We start from the raw sequence: 13,053 nt of genomic DNA, 5'->3' as shown, positions 1-13,053 counted from the left end.
CATTTTGAGAGGTGTTTTCAGTTTTTTTTTAGAAGATGGTTTTTCTGTTAATTGACCAACAGTGGCAGATAAGGCATAGATATATTTGATGGGGCCTGTCAAGAGGGACCGTGTATGGTGTAAATTTGACTCATAAATTATGATTTTCCTCTCATACTCATTTTGCGGTAATTTGTACCAGAATATTTAAGCTGAAGGAGATGCCTCATTGGATACACGAGCCATATATTTTCGGATTTGCAATTTGAATATATCACATATGGGCTTTTATAGTTTTAGCGATCGTTAAATTTAACAATAAATTCATAAAATCAAGGCTGTTTTTCACAATGTGTAACACAGCAGAATGGATTTTAGTCGTGATATTGCGTCTTTCATACTAATAAACTACATAGTAATTCTGCAATAAAATCGTTCAAAACCACTAGCAAATCTGCAAATGATGATAAAAGAGCTCAAAACACCTAATGGACATGACGAATTATAACGTGTCGGATTACAGAGAACTCTAAAATTGAAAAATTACTAGAACGGATTAAAGTTTCCTAATGGTTTGTTTTTTCTCTAAATCTTTTCTGATAGTTTCCCTTTCTTGGAATTCTTAATATCTTTCTGATTCATGCGTTTAATATTTCACTGTTAGATTTTTAAAAGCTCTAAACAGAGATCCAAAAAATTTTGCTTTATGTAATAAATGGAACTTAATTGGGAAAGAAAAATTTTCTTAAACACAATATTTGACATTTTTAGATTCTTTTGAAAAATTATTGAGTGAATAAAGCATTCTAATTTTGAAGATCCTTTTACAAAAGCGCAGTTATTGCTCTGAAAACAAATTAAGAAGCATCATAATGTGTATTTTTAATTTTAAGATAGGGGAGACTGGGGAAAAATTTTTCAAAACGAAAATTTCAATATACACTATTTTTTAAAATAAAAGAGACTGAAACTTGAAATTTTTATTATAGATAGCCTTCGTGAACCTTCTTAAACTTACAAGGTTTCAAGGGATTCGAGGAAGGATTATGTAAAATAAAAAATATTGAAATTTTGAGCCGTATTTTTGGAATATTTAAGTAACAATCAAGTGCAGAATCACATTGACAGTAAAATGCTCACCGTATTTTGTTAATTGACGCATTTCCATTACAATTCTTACGCAAATTTTCCATTACCATATTACCTTATCTCATACTCGGTGGCACTAGGTGAAAATAATATGAGAAAATTGAAGAAATAAAACGAAAATTCAATAATCTGTGACCAAAAAAATGTACGATTAATTTCTCTTAGTTTTTTTTTGCTCACAGTTTATCGAATTTTCGTTTTATTTCTTCAATTTTCTCATATTATTTTCACCTAGTGCCACCGAGTATGAGATAAGTTAATACTGTAATGGAAAATTTGCGTAAGAATTGTAATGGAAATGCGTAAATTAACGAAATATGGTGATCATTTAACTGTCAATGTGATTCTGCCCTTAATTGTTACTAAAGGTTTCCTCTCGAAGAAATATTCCTTTGACTTTAGTATATTTTTTTTATTAATTTAAGGGGTTTGATACAATGAAATAATCCTCTTTCACTATCCTATCTTCTGAAAAACATAAAACAATACTAAGAGGAACACAATATCTACAATTTATCAATTTCTTTGAAAATAAATTTTTGAAATTCTAATCAAGAATTAAAAGAAATGCCACAAGACAATTTGGCACAGTCATTTAAAATATAATAAAAATATTCTACTAAAATCAAGATTACAATAATGGAATGAAATTCTTCATCTGAAAAGTCTGAAAATCATTCTTCAATAATCACTATGTTCTATGCAATAACTTTTAATCAAACAGGAGTCATCTTCATGTTCTCTGAAGTGATCCATAAAAACCTTAAGTTCTTAGAACTTGTATACTTTTTTGCTTGTTTAAACTATGAGATCATCAAATTCTTACAAAATACCGCATGATTATAGGTTAAAAGGTGTATCTGTGGGCACTTCAGCAAGCAGAACCCTGTTAGCCGAAGGGTGGAAAGAAGGCGAGAAAAAGTTTGAGGAAGGATAGAAGAGGGTATTTTTGTGGTATTTTGAGAATAGACAGGAAATTTCTAATGGACACTTCCTTCGATGTTTAATGTATATAAACAAAGATAAATTTTCGTATGGAATTTGTTGGGCATATTTTTGGTTGTTGTTCACAAAGGCTATCTTGTCGCGTAATGGTCTGGTAGATTGTATGTAGGTATCAATATTGATGTCGTCTCTTTGCGAGCAGTGATTTATAAATAAATAAATCGTAAAATTCATTCGTCACATTTCTCCCAAGTGATTTGGTGTGGAGGCCTTCAGAGAGGTAGCACGCCGGGCACAAGCCACACTGGCTTCTCCTTTCTTCGCACACCGACCGCGGACTCCAAATGCTGTCTTCTCACCCGCCGTCATCCTCCTCATCCCAATTGTCCAAGCACACTTGGAGTAAGAATTTACTACAGAACTCTGGGCGAGTGTGCTTGGGCGAGAGAGTGAGATGCGAGGTGAAAAAGTCCAAAGAAGACGACGCGCGTTTAATCTCAAAGTACATTGACTTTTTTCTTCATCATCCAGGAGAGTCAGACCCAAGATGACGCTATAAATTTACACATTGTTGTTGCGGGTTGGAAAGATTATCAAATGTGGAGTTTATTTTATGTTGTTCTCTTTAAATGTATATTTATCTATTGTACACTTTGGAGCAATTAAGTTCACCAGAGTGGGTTTTCGTGCGAACTCACCGAAAAAATAGCAACATAGATGTACTTTAATTAACGAATTTATTACAACGTTTGTAAATCGAATTTTTTCTCACCTTTTTGGCATGTCATGCATCTTGTGGCGGGAAATTGTAAAAATAAGATGGAAGCGTGTGTAAACACCCGGAAAGAAGGAAAACGCGTTATGCTTTGGGTGATGATTCTATATAGTGAGAGTCAACCGTTAGTTCAATCATCTTAACGATGGCAAGGATAGATGCATTCTGATTATTATGCATCCACATGCGTGTGTGACATGGAAGCTCAGTCCAATCATAGTCCCCAGTGTTGCCACAAGTGTAATAATTAGCAATTAAAGCTTCCCATGGTCAGCACACATTGTGATTGCATAACGTGGATCGGGAAGAAGGTCTTAAGAGGAAGTCAGTTCTTTTTCCTTTAGCATCTAATTACGAATTTCCTTTATTGTTTGCCTGGGCCACAACTGACCTAAGGGATAAAGAATAAAACACGCACAACTTTCATTTCTTGTCACTCATGGGAAATGATCAATCTCTCAATCACATATCTTTTTTTTCCAAGACAAGACTTCTTTTTTTTTGGAATATATATTAGGCTTGAACGTTCAAGTATTCAATGTCTTTTTACCTTTTTTTTCAAACACTTACGTGAAATAGCAAATTGAAATGTAAAGTCTCGAGTCTTCACTGTACAAATTCAGGCTATTTTGATGTACAAATGTCCAAACATGTTTTCACAAACTATGTCATTATTGAATAAATCAAGATCAATTGGTCTCGTCTTCCACTTAAAAGATACTTTCCAACTTGTTCTTCAAACATTTGGCAAGCGATCTCTTTCAAGATGGTCTAACTAAGAAGATGATTTTTTTTCCTAAGTAATCTGAAAATGGGTTGGTCTCTATAAGTCTCATTAGATGTTCACATAAAATGTTAAAGCAATTTTAGCAACCACTAACGAACTTATGATTTGAAGTTTAAGATCTAGAAAATTGCTTTTTCGTTTATTATTTCTATTAAGTGAATCAACAGCAAACAGCATTTGTGCCAACTTGTTACCTGACACTTCTTCTGATAACGGGCATGTTATTATAGAGTTATGACTAAACTATAAATAAATAAAGTTTTGAAATGCTTCAGCAATAAAATTTGTAATTCTCAATAACTTCTTGTTTATGTGACGGTATCATGCACAAGATCAGGCTCTCTCGGAATTCACTTATTTAGTTGTATAGTGTTCTTTATAATGTACTCACTGTTATTTTCTCAAATCACAAGAAGACGACATAAAATCAAAGTTAAGGTTTTTTTATACAGATTGAAATTATTTTTAAAATTTCAATAAGGTACAAACTTGCAAACATGAACGATAATTTAATCTTGGTACAACACTTGCACATTAAAATTTTAATGTGATTCACATTAATTGTCGCTAATAATTGTCCAAATGTGTGTGTCTTATCAAAATATGTGTCTTTGAACTAATATAACATTTAGAGTTTGTATTAAATATTCCTAAAAGGTGGACTTGACATGCAAAAATACGTTTCATGTTAAAAAATATTGTGAAAATTCCATTACTTTTTGTCATTAATGTTAAGAGGCAATTAAAATCAATATTTACACGCCAAATCTGTCCCCTTTATCAATAAATAAAACAAATTATTTTAATAAATAACGTAGGGAAAGGTTTTCAAGCTTCGCACACACTCTGGAACACTTCATATTTTTCCAATATTCCTTATGAAAATATGAAGTGTTCGAAGCCTGAGTGTATGCGAAGCCTGTTTTAAAGCGTTCCCCTACAACCAGATTTTTTCTATCTATGACTTAAATGTTTATGTTTTATCTTTTCTGTGATCAAAAATTACAGGGATCTGAATAACAGAATAACTCCTTAAAGCTTTTATTTGATGTGCCGAGCTTCTCTAATTTATTCGTAATTGATAAACTGCTCGTATGATCCTTTTAAATTTTTAAATAAAAAGTATTGTAGCCTACATTGCCAGCCTAACAATAGATAATATTAATTATAGGATTCAAAAATAAAGAAAGACCTCAAAACAATGGTTCCTTCATGCTTAAAAATTTAATTTTGGAATTTGCTCCTAAGTTCTGAAATCTAGCTGTGGGGCTAGATTGTTATACGACTTTTCCGCCTGTTTCTAAATGAAACTAGTCCTTACAATTATTTTATTTAGATCCACAATTATTTAGCCCCACAGCTCAAAGTAGCCCCACCTCCCCCTAAAGGTTTAAATTTAATATTGAGTGTCAAAATTTAAAAAAATATAGGGTAAAGTGGTACAAGTTGGACAATTTGGACAGGGCTTTTTGTCTTGATAAATTTAGTACTTCATTTTTATTTGTATATTTTTAATTCTTTAGTTTTATAATTTGGTTCCGTGTGCTTAAAAACAAATTTTGTACTGCATTTATCAAGAAAAAAGCCATATCCAACTTGTACCGGCGAATTGTCCAACTTGTAACACTAATTCCAAATTATATCACTTTACCCTATATATTCTGAGTTAAGCTAAAGACACTTTTCTATGTTAAGAAATCACATAATAATTTTCCGTATTTATAAATGTTTAAAGGGTTCTCAAGATCAGCTTTACAATTAAATAAAACTTTAAGAATTTTGACTGGTCCTTTTACAGCTTCGATATTGTAAAATTTGCCGCGTTGTAGCTAAAGGACATGAAGAAATTTAACCTTCCAAAATTAAAGACTTTAATCATGAATGCAAATCAGCTTTTAAGGAACTATCTGAAAATCTAATGCTTAAATATTTGTCTTAAAGTAAAATAAAAGTTTTGATTTATATAAACTCCGTCCTGTGAACGTATATTTTATCAAAATCGAAATCTTTTCCGATGTTAAGAAATTACATTTGTTGTCACAACTTGTTAAAAGTCACATGAATTAGCTTATACTAAGTGTTTTTTCTTCTTTCGCAAATGTTTTGCAAATGAATACTCTTTCTTAAAGATTTGTTAATGTCCAAATTGTTTTATAATATCAATAACATTAATATAATCTTACCTTTTCAGAATATAAATTTTTCTTTTCAACAAGAAGTCATAGGTGATAAACAATGCCTAAACTGCTCGAGTCTTTCCTACTTACTAAAGCAAATCCAGGTTTAAAGAGTTCGATTAATAAACCTGTTTAAAGTAAGAATACCCCTATCGAAATCTCAATCTCATTTGGACCAAGATTTTATTGAGGTGTTGATCGAATTGCAATTAAAAAGCAAAGCTGATGGGATATTCTAGAGCAGTTCTTGTTGATTTTTATCCATTAGGAATGAGTATAATAATAAAAAGCAGCACGTGTCACACTTGAAAATATATATATTTTAGAGTTTAAAATTCTGTTTGAGAATATTATCAGTGGACTGTTGTTTGTTTACTCGCGGACTGAGAGAGAGTTTGAAGATATGGGTGAAAAACCAGTTCTTGTAAATGCTGTTAGAGTATGTTTCACGAATCCTCAGGTGTGCAGAGAAGAGAAGAGATGTGGAGACAAAAGCGCGCGTATTCTCCAAGATCCCGCCAATTATTGTTTGGATCGCTGCAGAGGAGAATTACAATGGCGTATAGAATATTTCTTTAACTATCCTTTTGATATCTTACATTGCTAGTGGTAATGGTAAGAAATGAGCTTTTCTCGACAGCGTTAAAAATCTCATATCTACTTTTTTATGTTGCACTTAGTACAGGCGTAACATTTAGTTGAAAAAGCTATTAGCTACTTTACATAGAAACTCGATTACCTGAGAGATGACGACGAATTAAAATTCCATACTATTTCAGACATTTATCATCTCACATTTTAAGCATATTATAGAATTTACATGTGATTAACAGCTTTACTGTTCAGCGATGAGGAAAAAAATATTGTGTTTAGAGATAAAAAACCGTGATGTTGGGTATCTTGAGAAGAAAAGAAGCGGTCTTAAATTGCTGTCGTATAGGGAAAAATAGCGGGAGGAGAGAAAGATTATAAGACAACACAATATATCTCAGCAGCAAAAGCTTCCAAAAATACCATCATAGTATTTTTCTAGGCAGGTTACAATACAATAGAAAATGCGATTAAAAATCATAATAGTTTTTCTCTAATTCCTATGTTTCTCCCCCTTTTCGTCCATGATTGAACTTGATGTTGAAGGTGAAGCTGAAGAAAAAGTTTGAAAGAAAAAAAAAAACTACGAGGGAGTACACGAAAAAGTCTCTGGTATATCATTTATTTTACCTTTCAGCTTCACTTCAACCAAGTCACATGTATATAGAAAAGTCCAGCATCCAAAGATAGGGTCCAGCATTTGAGAAAAGCCTCGAAACACGTTTATGCGGGGAGATTAAAATATAATTTATTTATTTCTTCTCGATTTGGATGCGGACTTTAAGTCTTGTGGTGGTTGGTGCTATGTAGCTATAGCTGTGGAGGAGCAACCAATTTATATTTGTAAAACGTGTCTTTGCCTCTCTTATTCCTTTTTCTTATGCTTCATCTCTTGGCCAAGTGTGTTCTTTTTTTGAGCTTAGTATGGAAGGAAACCGGTTTCCATTTTACCTTTTTACTACAAACCAAACTCCAAAAGAAGGTGTATATTTTGAAAATGAAGCTTGTAGAATCTCTTCACCTCTTCTGCTGGCCTCACTCCCATGTTTTTCCTCATGCCACGAACATTTATGGCATACACGTAACAGTGGTGTGAAAGAAGTTAGCAACAATGTAGTGTTAGAGTTAGATTGTTATTTCAATCAAAAGTCTTGATTTTGTCTAACTTATTCTGAATTATTTAAATATACAATTCAGAATTACTTACTATATAATAACTTATTTTATAAGAATAATTCATCTGTAAAGTTCACATAATTATAGAATTGGAACAAATTTAGAATAATTTTTCTTCTTAAAATTGAATTATTAAGTCCCATTATTATTATTATTATTAATCGTATCAAGATATTGTATTATAAAGTAGGGGAGCTTGTGCAGCTTCGTACGGAAAATTATAGCTAAAATTTAAGATTCTTTATTGAATGTCATACAAACCGAATCAATTTTATCACTACGTCAACAAAATCTCTTACTTATTAGGTTCTTAATTCCACGTCACGAAATTCCTAGAAACTCTCAGATTTTAATCCAAATGGAAAATTAAAAGTTAACAGGGATTTTTACATAGTTGCTCTAGTTTTCTCAGCTACGTACAATTTTTTTCACTTACGTATGCCTCATTTTCACCGGAAACATTACACCGGACAGAAAAAATTGCACATCATTGTTGAGATCGAACATTTAACTTCTTGTTTTAACCATTTGTAGGAATTATCACGCGTTTTTAAAGTCAATTTAATGCAATTTTTCTAAAACCATTTTTCACTGCATTCTGACAGTCATTTAGGTGTGATTCACTCATAATCATACCTATTATAATCCTCGGATTTTTTCTAACACTTTCAATCTGTCTTACAGAACATCTTTTGAACATCACTGATTCTGAAAATTACCAGTGATCAATTTAATACTCAAAATGCAAGAAATTTGCGAAGAAAGAATCACACATACCATATGCAAATTTAGGTTTAATGTTTGATTTGACAGAAGTAAAACAAAAATATCTGATAAAATCTCATTTTGCTGTGGAAGTGCGTATTTTTCATAGAGATTTTCGTGGAAAATATTTAATATGCCAATTTTCTTGTGAAATTATTCAATGGAATCTTTGAATGGATCAAATGTGCCAGAACGGGCTGCAAAGTGTGACCAAAACAGAGAGGAATTCTCAAAATCTTTGGTCAATAATTTTGACTGATGTTTTTGCGGAACTTTCCTAAGATGTCAAAAGGTGATAATCTTTCTGAATTTTCCTCCACTCCCATAAACGATCCCTTTCCAGTCAAAGATTTTCACGGTAAATATTAACGCTGATAAACCCTCTATAACTTGTAATAAATTGTTTTTTTCGAAAAGACACTTGAAAAATGTGAAAAAAATGTATTGAATATTACACATCAATAGGTGTTACCTATTGCGCCACTGAGATCCCAAAGTCCCATTTAAATGTGGGTATTTGATTCGAAATTTTCTTTCGATATAAAATACCTTATTGAGCTTTACCCTGGTACAATTTGCCTATTTTTTGGCGCATAGTGCGCTATAAAAAGCTCCATGATCGAATAATGTATGAGCTTTCGGCTTTTTTGAAATCAATTGTTTATTTCTGGAGTGTGTTTGGGGTAAAGTAATATATTTTCAATAGAATAGTTCGAGAATGTATAATATAAAATTAACTTTTGCATACTATGCAAGAAGCCAAATAGTCTTTATGGCTAGGTTTTCTTTAAATTCTCTCTGTGAGTTACACCCACCTTCCCATGTAATGTGACCTTTGTGCTTATGTACAGTCGTAAAATATACAACCAGTGGAGGGACTTTCCATCGTTTCCGTCCTGGAGGTTGGAATTGATGATAAGACGGCGATGGCCGCATGGTGGGTGGGATCAATCAATATTCCTTCTTGATTAATGCTATTTTCCACGACTTTACAATTTTTCTAACGAAAATAGAAAGTCTGTCTGATTTTCTATTTTAGTCAAGACATTTGGTAAGCTTATAAAAGCTGGAGGGAGATTTTATCTCAGGAGGAACCGCTTGGGGTGATTTTCTAAGACTCATAGTTTCATGTAGGATGAAATTCAAATTAGTCTTGGCTCAACGGTTCCAGAATTATTTTTAATTTTCAAAAATTTTATGAAAAAAACACCTGTAGAGGAGACTGGGGCAGATTAGTCAGCAAATGAAATTTATGATTGCGTATAATTTGTACAAAAAATGTTTGTGCCAGGCTGAAAAATATTTCAATTAATAGGAAGGGATGTGTTTACTTCGAATAAGTAGTGGTTTCCTCAATAGTCCTTCTAAAACAGGCTATAACATCCCACTGGCAAATTCTACCCCGGTCTCTCCTATATTGTTTATTTAGAATAAATGTTGTTGAAATATTTCTTCAATGTTTAGAATACTTCTCTGGTTAAAACCTTTATGTATCTTAAGTTTAATCATTTTATCTCTTCCTTAGTAAACTATTTATCCTAGCGTCCAAATAATTCTGAACTCTACTGTACTTCTTTGCTGTAAATTCGGATTGTTTTGCCTCTCTCTTTCGAAAAGGCGAAGAAAAAAAACACTACAAATCAAAAATACGTCGTAACTATTGGTAGATACCAAATTCTCCAAATGGATTTCATATCTCTATGGGATTCTGAAGGAGACGGAGATTCATAAAAAAAAATTCATATCTCATACTTTGGTGTTTATGAGCACTTTTTAGCGGGAACCTAATGGCCTCTCAACATTTTTCCCATTATCAAATGTTTCAATTTCCATTTGAAACATTTGTTGAGAGCGTTGAGAGTGATATTGCTAGAAGTTGTAAATGACTTGTGTTAGTAACTATTTACCTGGTATAATGAGCGATCTCCTAAAGTGCGCCAAATGAGATTTTAATTGTATAAATGGTGTGATGACTTTTTCATCCAGACTCTGGATCTTGGTAATTTCTTACTACCAGAATAGAAAATCTCTCTTGGATTTGAATTAGCAAAAAAGCCGCATTCGCTAAACATCTCATATACTATGAGCATGTTGTGCAGTGTAGGTTTTTTTTCTGTTGTTGTTTCTTATGTTAAAACTTCTTGTGCTTGGAAGATTAAAAACCTCCTCAGGTACGGTTTTCTGTAGTCCAAGAAGTTCCAACAAAAAGCGAATTGGATGGTGGAAATGGTAGGAGAAAAAGACGATGAATCTGCGATCGGATGTCTTCGTGGGGCTCCGTGGATCAAAATGGCCGTACTTGGTTGACTTCTTGTGCTTTTACTACCTTTTCTTACCTTTCGGTTCACTATCCCACCTTAGTAACGCAGCAAACAACTCGGCGGTTTGGACACATTTTTCGTACCAAGAGGCTATTTTTGGGCAAAATCTCACAAAAATTTGGGAAAAAATTAACTTTTTTCTTCTAAAATGGTAGATTAATGGTTAATTAGTGCAGTGGAAGTGAGAATAATCCGATCAAGAAGTTTTTCTGTGGATTATATTGAACTCCAAATGAGATCAGTGGCTTGGTCGCTTTGTTGAATCTAATGAAGAGAGAGACCTTTAAATGTTGAATATGCTTAGAGGTGATTCATGGTACAGACTAAAAGAGATTTTTGATTGGAAATAAGACAAGAGTGTATGTATTGGGTGAAAAAGTGATTGTTCTGAAGGCACGATTTAATTGAAAAATCCCTCGGTTGAGCAAGTAGTAAACTCTTATTCGCATCACTCGTGCATTACAGTGGCTACGACAATAGCATTTGACCAGGGAATATAAACAGAAAAGCGACTCAAGTGGACAATCACATTGTGCGTGACATCATTTCCGACTATTATTAATTCACATGGACTTGTTGTGCTGTGTCCAGTAATTTTTCGGGAAAGGTAGCGCGCGTCCCTCTTCAGGGCAAAATATTATGAATTTCCATAAATGCAAGTGCCGTCAAGACAAGTGATTCGTCTCCCTTCTGTTTGGACGATATACTCTCTCTAAAAATTTTCGAAGAGCACCTTCACGCTTCACCGTTTAGCCACTCTGCTTCTGTACACACAGTGTTTTTCAGCAGGTGGAGAATAGATACTGTATTGGACGGTTCTCAATTTTTTTTTTGGGGTGCATCTAGAGAAGGGTCTTCTTCGTACTGGCCCTGGAAGCACCAGTGGAAAAAAGATTATAAGAAGTTGGAATAAGAGAGAAGAGCAAAATGGGGGAATCAATTGTGTTCCAGGAGAGTCGAATAAAATAGATGACTCTGTGGGACCCCTAAGAAATAAAAACCTGGCTATTGTGTGTGCTTTTTTTTGTGTGTTTTCTTGGGAACGAAGAAGGTGAAACATGAAGACGAGCGTTGGTGCATTTTTTCAGACGTGCAAGGTAATTTTTAGTTTTGGTTTCATCCCAAAAAGATATGAAATCAACCATCAATTTTTATCTTACCTGCTTCATCCGAATATGGCTTGCGAAATCTCCATCCAAGCTTCGATCCTTAGAAGAATAATATGGAAGGGGCACACGAATAAAAAATCTGCAACTACAACTTTTCATACGCAATAAGAGTTCAATAGTGTAAATGAATTCAAATCAGCACCATTTACATTATTGGAGTCTGATGGGCCTTTTGGATTCGAAAAAACTTGAAAATAATATTTCTAGTTTACAATATTATAATTCAAAACGTCTAGTAGTGTAAATGATCAGCTTTTTGTACAACTGGAGTATTTACACTACCGTAGATGCGGGTAAATTTGCTACCATTCTATTCGTAAATTTTTCTAAAATTCTAACACTTAAGGAATGTCTTCATCGATCGAATGTGTAAGATAAGATCGAATAAGACCATCTTTAAGTGCTAGAATTAAGAAAATTTTCCGAATAACAGGGGGCAAAGTCATCTCCCAGAGGGCAAAGTTACTTGCATCTACGGTCCTGGAGATTTACATTACTGAAATCGTATATTGAATGTGAATGCCATTATTAAGGCAAATTTGAGATTTTATCATGTTGAAGAATTATTTCCGTATCCACTACCACTTCTTGCAGTTCTTGCCTAAAAAATGTTTCCCAGCATGAAGGACTTGAAAAAAACTTTCTTTACAGAAGATGTGTGAAAAAGTACATTTTAATTGAGGAAATCCGATTTCAATTTGATTTTTCAAACAGTTTCACTATAACTCATTAGAAAAAAAAAATGCTCTAATTGTCCTTTCCGTTGTATTTCTTCCAAGTTTCAATCTCAATTGTATTTTTGGCGCGAAATACAGCCGGCACTATCTCTGTGGCGCAAAATTGAATCTGATGCGGAAACTTAATGAAGACTAATGAAACACCTTCCCACATTAGCAATTTGTTGTCTCAAAATTCACATGGCAAAATTGCAGTGAATTAATTTCATTAAACTCTAATTGACTTCTCTCTTTTGCAGGTTCTCTGGCACCTTGACACTTTTCGGCGATCTTTCCGACAATTGACAAATCACGTCTGCGGGGGCCAGGATTGCCTCTTCTGTGCTCTTAAGGTAAGTCTACTAATCTCACATACTTTCCCTGCTTGTGTCTCTATATTTTTTCCAAGAACTGTGTCTGACCATCGATTGCGCGCGAAAGAGAATCTTACATGAGTAGTTAGCCTAGTCTTAGGCGATTCTTTGGACAGTAAGAGTTTGATC

General features: G+C 33.4%; 1 protein-coding gene across 3 annotated transcripts in view; it reads left to right on the top strand.

Annotated features, from left to right (window-relative positions):
• The window catches only part of LOC129805577 (uncharacterized), a 98,169-nt gene that overhangs the window by 46,222 nt on the left and 38,894 nt on the right, over nucleotides 1–13,053 (top strand). For all 3 annotated transcript variants that reach the window (XM_055853581.1, XM_055853579.1, XM_055853580.1), the window contains one exon: nucleotides 12,811–12,903. In XM_055853581.1, the coding sequence (XP_055709556.1) occupies nucleotides 12,811–12,903 (93 nt within the window). The remainder of the gene's footprint in view (nucleotides 1–12,810; nucleotides 12,904–13,053) is intronic.

This window comes from Phlebotomus papatasi, chromosome 3 (assembly GCF_024763615.1).
Source record: "Phlebotomus papatasi isolate M1 chromosome 3, Ppap_2.1, whole genome shotgun sequence".
Taxonomy (NCBI): domain Eukaryota; kingdom Metazoa; phylum Arthropoda; class Insecta; order Diptera; family Psychodidae; genus Phlebotomus; species Phlebotomus papatasi.
The sequence above is the reverse complement of the archived record's forward strand: the minus strand, read 5'-3'. Positions and strand labels throughout refer to the sequence as shown.